Source organism: Balaenoptera ricei, chromosome 3 (assembly GCF_028023285.1).
Source record: "Balaenoptera ricei isolate mBalRic1 chromosome 3, mBalRic1.hap2, whole genome shotgun sequence".
NCBI classification, from domain to species: Eukaryota; Metazoa; Chordata; class Mammalia; order Artiodactyla; family Balaenopteridae; genus Balaenoptera; species Balaenoptera ricei.
Window position 1 is genome coordinate 132,191,454 of NC_082641.1, and position 8,679 is coordinate 132,200,132.

An 8,679-nucleotide genomic window follows, 5' to 3' on the forward strand; every position below is an offset into this window, starting at 1 on the left:
AGTGAAACTGTGATGGTTAATTTTCCGTGTCAACTTGACTGGGTCATAGGATGCCCAGATAGTTGATTAAACATTATTTCTGGTGTGTCTGTGAGGGTGTTTCTGGATGAGATTAGCTTTTCAGTCAACAGACTGTGTAAAGCAGATTGCCTTCCCCATTACAGGTGGACCTTGTCTAGTTTGTTGAGGGCTGAAAAGAACAAAAAAGGGGAGGAAGGGAGGATTTGTTCTCTTCCTGACTACATAAGCTGGGACGTTGGTCTTCTCTTACCCTTGAACTGGAAATTACACCATTAGCATTTCTGGTTCTCAGGCCTTTGGACTCAGACTGGGAAAAAAAATTATATATATAATATATAAAATTATATGTATTATATAATTATTATAATATAATATTGTATATTATGTATAATATTTTATATATAATAAAATTATATATGTGTGTGTGTGTATATATATATATATATCTCCTATTAGTTTTGTTCCTATGGAAAACCTGACCGATACAGGAACCAAAGCACTTAAATTTAAAGGGTGATTTATTTTTTAAAAGGCGTTCAAGAAAAAAGAGAGAGAAAAAAACCTTTGTATTCATACAGTTTCAAGTTGTTGGCTAAACTGACAGATATTTCCCTGTTTCTCACCCCCCAAACTGTATCATTTCATCTGAGGATTTAAAATTGGGCAACCAAAGATCACTCGGATTGTATTTAGTGGCGCATGCCAGGTCAATTTATTTTAACATGCATAAGTCTAAATTGTCAGTAATAAGCATCTCAGGGAAGAACTGTAGGAAAAAATCAATATTCCTGTTGAGAGTTTTCAATAGTACTTAATGATTTTACACATCTGCCACACAGACATGAAGAAGGCTCTGTTAAAACCCATAACAGAGTAAGCAAGCACTGCCTAAAAAGGGGAAAAAAGTCTATATCAAAACCACAAGATAAATATGACTAGCAGAATAAATCTTAGTTTCAGTGGACAGGTAGGTAATATACGTTGGAAATTTACAGACTTGATCATGGTAGGGTTGTGCTTCAGTTTCCTTGTTTATAGCATAGTGATAACAAAGTACCTACCTCCCAAGATTGTGGTGAAGATTCAATGAGATAATATAGGTGAAGCTCTTAGAACAACACCTAGCTTATAAGAAACACTCCATACACTTTCAAAAAATAAAATTAAGTAGGGCTTCAGAGACCATCTTACAGAGATGGCTGCTCTGAACTTTATTCCTAGACTTCTCTCTGTCTCTTTTGGTGACTTTCATTTATTGCAAAACAAGGCCCTTAAAAGTGAAAATGTTCTGATTGGACAGCATTGGGCCTCTTCAGCAACCTTGCCCCCTTCCTCAATAACTAAGCTTCTCTGAAAGTAAGACAGAAGCTGCCATAGTGTTGGGGAGAGTGATGGAAATTGCAAAGGTCCATGACAGGCTGGTAGAGGAGAGTGATGGGGACTTTCTTGAGACAGGTGGGGTCTTTCTGCAGGTCCAGGCTTTATCACCCATGGGGAGTTGTTTGGTGGTTTTCAGAGTAAATCCTGGATTGTGATTTTAGGATGGGGAGCTGAGCTTAGAGCTTCACCTTCTCCCAGTCCTTGAGAGAGATTATCTGTGGGGCTGAGTATTGCTAGACGCTTTTCCCTTTGACTGGAAATCTAGGAAAATGACCTGGGCAGCCGGTCAATGGTATAGATTCTAGAATTTATTTAATAGTGGAGATGTTTAGGACCATAGATATCACCTGATCTCACTTCCCCATCTTAAAAGTGAGGAGACTAAGGCCTAGATTGGTAAACTGACTTGCCCAAGGTCACCCAACATATAGTATGGCAAAGCTGACACTGAAGTCCAGGTTTCCTGACTCCACATTCTGTGCTTATAGAACACATCTGTGAAAGAGAGAGAGCAAGAAAGAGATTGGGACACAGAGGATTAAGGGGTGGAATTTAGATCAACATTTCTCCATAGGTGCATCATACTAAAATTTCACATCATAAATAATAATATTGATGTCTATCACTTATCAAATATTTGCTATGTGATTATCGCTTCATGTACATATATTAATTAATCCTTATAACAGCATCATAAGGTAAGCACTGTTGTTATACCTACTTTATAGATGAGGGAACTGAGGCTTGGAGAGGTTCAGCAAATTGTCCAGTATTATGCAGCTAATAAGTGACAGAGCCAAGACTAGAATAATGAGTATTGGCAAATGACATTTCAGTTGACATTAAGGCCATTTAAAAAGAGTCTTGGGGAGAGGCTTGGTCCCTTCTCCACTCCAGGTTTTAGTTTACACACTTTTAAAGTGCAACAGATGATCTTCAAGATCTGTGCATGAGTTATTGTTCTATTACTTTATTTTTCCTGGTGTTTTGACTGCCCACAAGATTTTTCTAACTAAAGTTTGAGAATAAGTATGCAAGGTTTTCATTCCTGATAAAATGAGGGTTAAATGAAGTGGTAGCTAATGCTAAAAGCTCTTGCTGACTCATTCCGGGATGATCACATGCCTCCCAGGACAGCCTTTCTAGGCCTCCTTCCACTCCGTTATTTCAGGTTTGATGGATGGTGATATTACCTTGTTCCTGCTTAAGAATCTTGCTGCCTTAAAAATGCAATGTGGCTGGACAAGGAGAGCATATTGGGGATTGTACAACAGACTGTAAAGTTGGGTTGGAGACAGTTCCCCGAAGTCACTGATCCTTCCTTAATCAAATTATATATGTGGAAGATTGGATATTAAAATAAATTGAAGAGGCAAATATTAAAAAAAAAAAAAAAAAGAATCTTGGTGCCTCTATTTTTTCTAGATTAAATGAGGTTTTAACAAGGCTTATGGGGTGATTCTTTGTCATTAAAATAACAAATGGATTGAAAACAGCCTTCTGTCTCTTTGGAACCCACCACGGTTCGTGGATGATAATCCAGCCGGTGATGGAACAACAGAGAGCCACGAGGCTATCAGAGAGGGGAAATGTAAAATTCCCTGTGATTTGTCAGTGAGAATGGAGAATCTCAAACATCTCAGAGAATAAATTTAAATCCATGGCTGGATAGTGTGACTTTCTAGAACAAATTTTCATAAATGTGCAGTGAGATTGGCTTGGGGATATGGGATTTTTTTTTTTTTTTTTAATTTAGGCTGCTCCAGCTCTTAGTTGTGGCACACGGGATCTTCACTGAGGCACGTAGACTTCTTAGTTGCGGCACTCAGGCTCCTTAGTTGTGGCATACAAACTCTCAGTTGTGGCATGCAAACTCTTAATTGTGGCGTGCATGTGGGATCTATTTCCCTGACCAGGATCGAACCCAGGCCCACTGCATTGGGAGTGTGGAGTCTTACCCACTGGACCACCGGGGAAGTCCCTGGGATGTCTTGAAAAACATTCAGACCTTGATGTTTTTGACTGTAATCACTGGGTGAGAGGCCAGAAAAGTAATAGATCGCATGTTTATTCTTCTATGGAAACTATGGAAATAAGTGGCATAAGCATTTAAAATTTTAGAACTAAAGGCTTTTAAAACATCAGGAAAAAGTTGAGTTAAATGAGAACATGGCTCTCCCCTAGGCAGAGATGCTAATCTAATACCAGGAGTTCTGATTCAAGTCCGTGGAGCTGTCTAGGTGGCAGGAATTGGAATATTAATTAGGTCCAAGGGGGCTGGACTTGTATGCCTGGAGCAGATCCCCACCGAAAGAAGCAAGATCAATGTCAAAAGAAGAGAATAATTCCACTTCCTGTTTCTCATCCCGCTTATGAGGAGAACAATTTAGATTAAGAGTGATACTGTCATGAGAAAGATGATATGTCTTTCAACAAGCTGCCAATTGAAACTTTTAAAATAAATGACTACAGTGAAGATGTTAAATTCAGGTCAGTTTAAGGAATTGACTAATGACAGCAACAGAGATCACAGGAAATGATACAATCCTAAAACTGACAGGAGGTGAGATGGAGGTTACTCTGTAGTAAATTATGTGCAGAAATGGGTTAGCTACTCTGTTCAGAATTGACACAGAGAAGCCTCCAACTTCAAAAGCTTCCAACGGCTTTCTCACCCTCACTTTTTGTGTGGCTAGTTGTGTGATCTGGGTAAGTTTCATCTCTAAAGGGGCTTCAGTTTCTCCATCTGTAAAATGGGGAATTTGGCTGGCTCATCATTTAGGTTTCTTCTACTTCTTACCTATTTTTAGATCTGCTACCATGAATGTTTGCTGGCAGAAATAGGAGCAGTAATACACTTTACTTACTATAATTTTCAGGCAATAGAATCTTCCCCATCCATTTAAGTTCATGGTTCTTTCTCTCATCCTTGGAATACAGAGCGTTTGTGGCTGGTATCCTTTATTTGACACCTATCAGTATTCTGAACGGTTGTTGTTAGCAACTTGAAGGGCAAGATTTGTACCTTATTCCATTTTGCATCCTGAATGTTTAGCACAGGAATTGCAGTTAGTACCTACCACCGCTACCACTAACAACAATAATTGTAATATCAACAGTAATAGTTACTATGTATTTAGTGCTTACACATGTGGTGGGCATTGTGCAAGGCACTCCATATACATGATCTTATTTAGGCCTCACGAGAGGAGAAACAGAGAGATTGAGCAACATGCCTAAGGTCACACAGCCCATAACTGGCAGAACCAGTATTTGACATGTAACCCAGGTCTGTATGTTTCCAAAGCTATGATCTTACCCACCATAGCATGCTGCCTTCCTCCAAAATTTCTCATCTTCTATAGATAATAAATACCTAAACCTGAAAATTCAAGAAGTAGGAAATAGAAGCATGTTATTTAGATATATGGAGGTGAGCAACAAAAGAAACGGCTAAAATAATTGAGAATGGTTGCTTTTGAGAAAGAGATGAGGTGGGAGGAATATAGAAGAATGCTGTTTTTTCGTAATAAGTCTCAAAGAATTGTGTGACTCTGTAAATTACGTCCAAATCTAATTTTGATGAAAATTTAAACTTGAAAATAAAAGAATTATGGTATACCTATTAAAAAAAAAAAAACAGAGAAATAGGAAATGGGGTCAGACTGGGGAGACAGGACCTGTCCATTTTACACAGAGGATTGCAGACTCAGAACGCTGGAAGGGAGAAATCTGGGAGCCTTTGGGTGAGGGGCAGTTCACCCTAGTTGTGGCACAGTGTTTGTACCTATGCATTACCAGTGTCCAATGTAAATCTAATTAAACCACATATGTAATTTAACCTTTTTGGAAGCCACATTAAAATAAGTAAAAAGGAAATAATAAAATAATTTTAATAAAGTATTTTGTTTAAACCGATATATGTAAACTGTGATCTTTTCAACATATAATAAATATAAAAATTATTAATGAGAAAAAAGTAACTCCTAATAAATCATCCTTAACACTTCCTGTTAGGCATCTTAGAAACTCTTGGTTTGGCCATCAAATTTATGGGCTTTTTTGATAGTGCTACAAAGACATTTCAAGTTGGAGATCATAGTACTGGGTGTATTCTGAAGGTAGACGTTTAGTACATGTATTTTGGGGGCCTTTTTAAAAAAGTTGTAAGTGAAAAAATTTAAACTAGATTAAGAAATGGAATTGATTGGCTCATTTTACAGAAAAGTCTGGGGGACGTCTTGTTTCAGGCCAGGCTGGATCCAGGTGACTTACTTGTGACATTTCTTGCTTGATACTTTCATCTCTTGGTTCTGCTTTACTTGCTTTTGTTCCTAGCAGGCTCTATCCCTGTGGCAGAGAACATTGCTCCAAGAGTTCCAGACTTTCGGAATCCATATGGTTTATGGTTCTAGAGGAAGGGAAATACTTTTCCTGATAATCGGGCAAAAATCCTAAGGAGGACATCACCTGACCTAGCTTGGGGCATGTACCCATCCCTGAACCCATTAGTGTGTCTAGAGAAGATGAAGCATTCTTATTGGCAAGGCCTGTGTAATGTGACCTCCCTGTGACTTGGAAGGCTGGAGAGTCTGTATGAGCCTCAGCCAAATCATGTGAGCTGAGTTAGAAGACAATGAAAAGGGAGGTGTAATTCTCCAAATGGAAGGATGATGCAGATAAATATCACAGGTCTGCTCTAAAATCTCCAACTTTCTCACTGTTTTAACAAATGGTGTCCTTTCTAGTATATTGGAAAGAGCATTGGGCTGATGTAAAGGGCATCTTGATTCTGATTCCTTCTCTGTTTCTGAATAACTGTGGTGCCTTAGACAAATCATTTATGCTCTTTTGGATTTAGTTCCTGTATCGGTAAAAATGCAAAGTAGAATGATTTGATCTTTCTGAACCTTTCCAACTGTGGCATTCTGTTTCTAAGTGCTAGTGATGATTATCACGTCCTCTGAATAGCAAGAAAAGTCAGTTGCTGGTTTTATTATAGATCAGTGATTTCATACTTTCTTTTCAAAGTCTAGTCATTATCTACAGTAAATTAATGCATCCTTCTCGTTTCTGACATCTATGCATCACACCATGGAAGACATTAGATCTGCCATGGTGAGCTGTACTATGAAAATGGTGCAAGGGCTGTATTCTTAGTTTTCTGTACATTAATAAAAAAAGTTTTTGTGTAGTTAATGTGAGCTCCACCGCGACAGCAGTCATGTCTGTCTTGTTCAATGCTGAACCTCCAGTGCCTAGCTCAGTCCTTGATGTATAATCGATACTTAGAAAATATTTGTTGAAAGACTAAATAAAGTGTAAAAAATGAAGATATAGGGGCTTCCCTGGTGGCGCAGTGGTTGAGAATCTGCCTGCCAATGCAGGGGACACGGGTTCGAGCCCTGGTCTGGGAAGATCCCACATGCCGCGGAGCAACTAGGCCCGTGAGCCACAACTACTGAGCCTGCGCGTCTGGAGCCTGTGCTCCGCAACAAGAGAGGCCGCGACAATGAGAGGCCCGCGCACCGCGATGAAGAGTGGCCCCCACTTGCCGCAACTAGAGAAAGCCGTCGCACAGAAACGGAGACCCAACAAAGCCATAAATAAATAAATTAAAAAATAAGTAAAATTAAAAAAAAAAAAGAAGATATAAAATTTCTTAAAGCTCATGCATTGTAGAACCTTCTTGAATGTAAGTGATTACCAAAAGAATCTTTTACATACCAAAAGAAATATTTTAGATAGGAATAAAACTGTAGTAAATGACAGCAATGCGGTTGAACCCAGTCAGCACAAGTGTACAGCTCGAGCAGTTTTGTAGGTATATCATGTTGCCTTCAATGGACCTCAAAGGTTAAAGTCCAATGCTTTCTGGCCCTTATGATTGATGGTCTCCTTTCCAGTGCCCCAGACTGATTCTGCTGTTGAAAAGCAAATTAAAATTTTCTACATCTTTTGCCTTATTTCTATCTAATTTTAGCATGTTTTCTTACGTAAAGTATCATTTATTGAACTTTTGTCGTTACAGTCATGTTGATCCATTCTTCAGGGAGAGTTTGGGTCTGGTTATCTTCTGAGTTTATTCCAGACTTTTTTCTTTACGTGCAGGTTACACTGAACTATCATGGCTAGGTTGCTTCTTAAAAATAGGGCTTTTTCCATGTCACTTTCTTAATAAAGAATGAAGTTTTCAGTTCGGGTTTTTAGATCCTCCACTCTTGGTCTCAATTCACCTATCAAATTTTATTTCTCACTACTCTGCTTGAGGACCTATGATGATCCAGTCTTTTTTTTTTTTTACTTTTATTTGCATTTATTTTTTGAGGCATTTATTCCCAGGCCATAAATCTTTGTTTCTTCAGTTTCTTCTGGGATATCTTTTTCTTCTGGGCAACCTCCTCTTCTGGTTTAGGAGCAATCTGTTCTCTTTCAGTAAGGATCATCTCAATGTGGCAGGGAGAGCTCAAGTATGGGTTGATCTGACCATGAGCTCTGTAAGTCCTGTGCCACATCTTGGGGGCTTTGTTCACCTGGATATGCTCAATGACCAGAGAATCTACATCTAAGCCCTTAAGTTCAGCATTACTCTCTGCATTTTTGAGCATGTGCAGTAAAAATTCAGCACTCTTTTTGGGCCACCGACCCTGCGTCCAGCCCCACTGTTTGGTCTGGGCACACCTACCAACTCCACCATTGTAACGACGGAATGGCACACATTGCTTCTTTAAAATGACATCCTTCAGATACTTGGTGGCTTTTTGGATATGCATACCCTTAATGGCCTGGGCAGTTTCACGAGTGTTCTTAAAGTGAACGCAAAGATTTGAACCTCTTGACTTGCATGATTTTGTGGGGTTTTCTGGGTCAAGTGAATAGCAAACCATTTTTAGAGGTCACCTCAGGCCGCTTACTGGAAAAGGAAGAGTGGTCCAGTCATTTTAAGTATCGTCTACCATTTTTAGGTGGTCCAGTCATTTTAAGTATCATCTACCGTGTACCCTGCACATATTATGAGCTCTCCTTGCCTTAAATCTACCTACCAGTCCAAGGTCTATCCATCATCCAGTGCTTTGATTAAAATCCATAAAGATTTCTCAAAGTATAACCTAGAAATTTTTCCTTACTTAAATTTTTATACCATTCCTGGATTGAAACCAACACTTCCTACATAGCTCTGAAGAATACTCTTCAGACTCTGGAAAAAAGTCTTCCATTGTCAAAGTGGTTTGAGAGATTTCACTGTCCATGGAAAACAATTTGGAAAATAATACTTCT

The 8,679-nt window shown here is 38.9% G+C and overlaps 1 protein-coding gene across 1 annotated transcript; it reads right to left on the reverse strand.

Annotated features, from left to right (window-relative positions):
- Positions 1–7,733: 7,733 nt before the first annotated feature.
- Positions 7,734–8,288, reverse strand: LOC132363883 (large ribosomal subunit protein uL22-like). The gene has a single exon (XM_059919577.1). It carries the CDS (start codon positions 8,286–8,288, stop codon positions 7,734–7,736), a length of 555 nt encoding a protein of 184 aa, XP_059775560.1.
- Between the last annotated feature and the right edge of the window lie 391 nt (positions 8,289–8,679).

What these genes read in the sequence shown, in the direction of transcription:
- LOC132363883 (XM_059919577.1), bottom strand. Translation starts at nt 8,288, where the DNA reads ATGGTTTGCTATTCACTTGACCCAGAAAACCCCACAAAATCATGCAAG.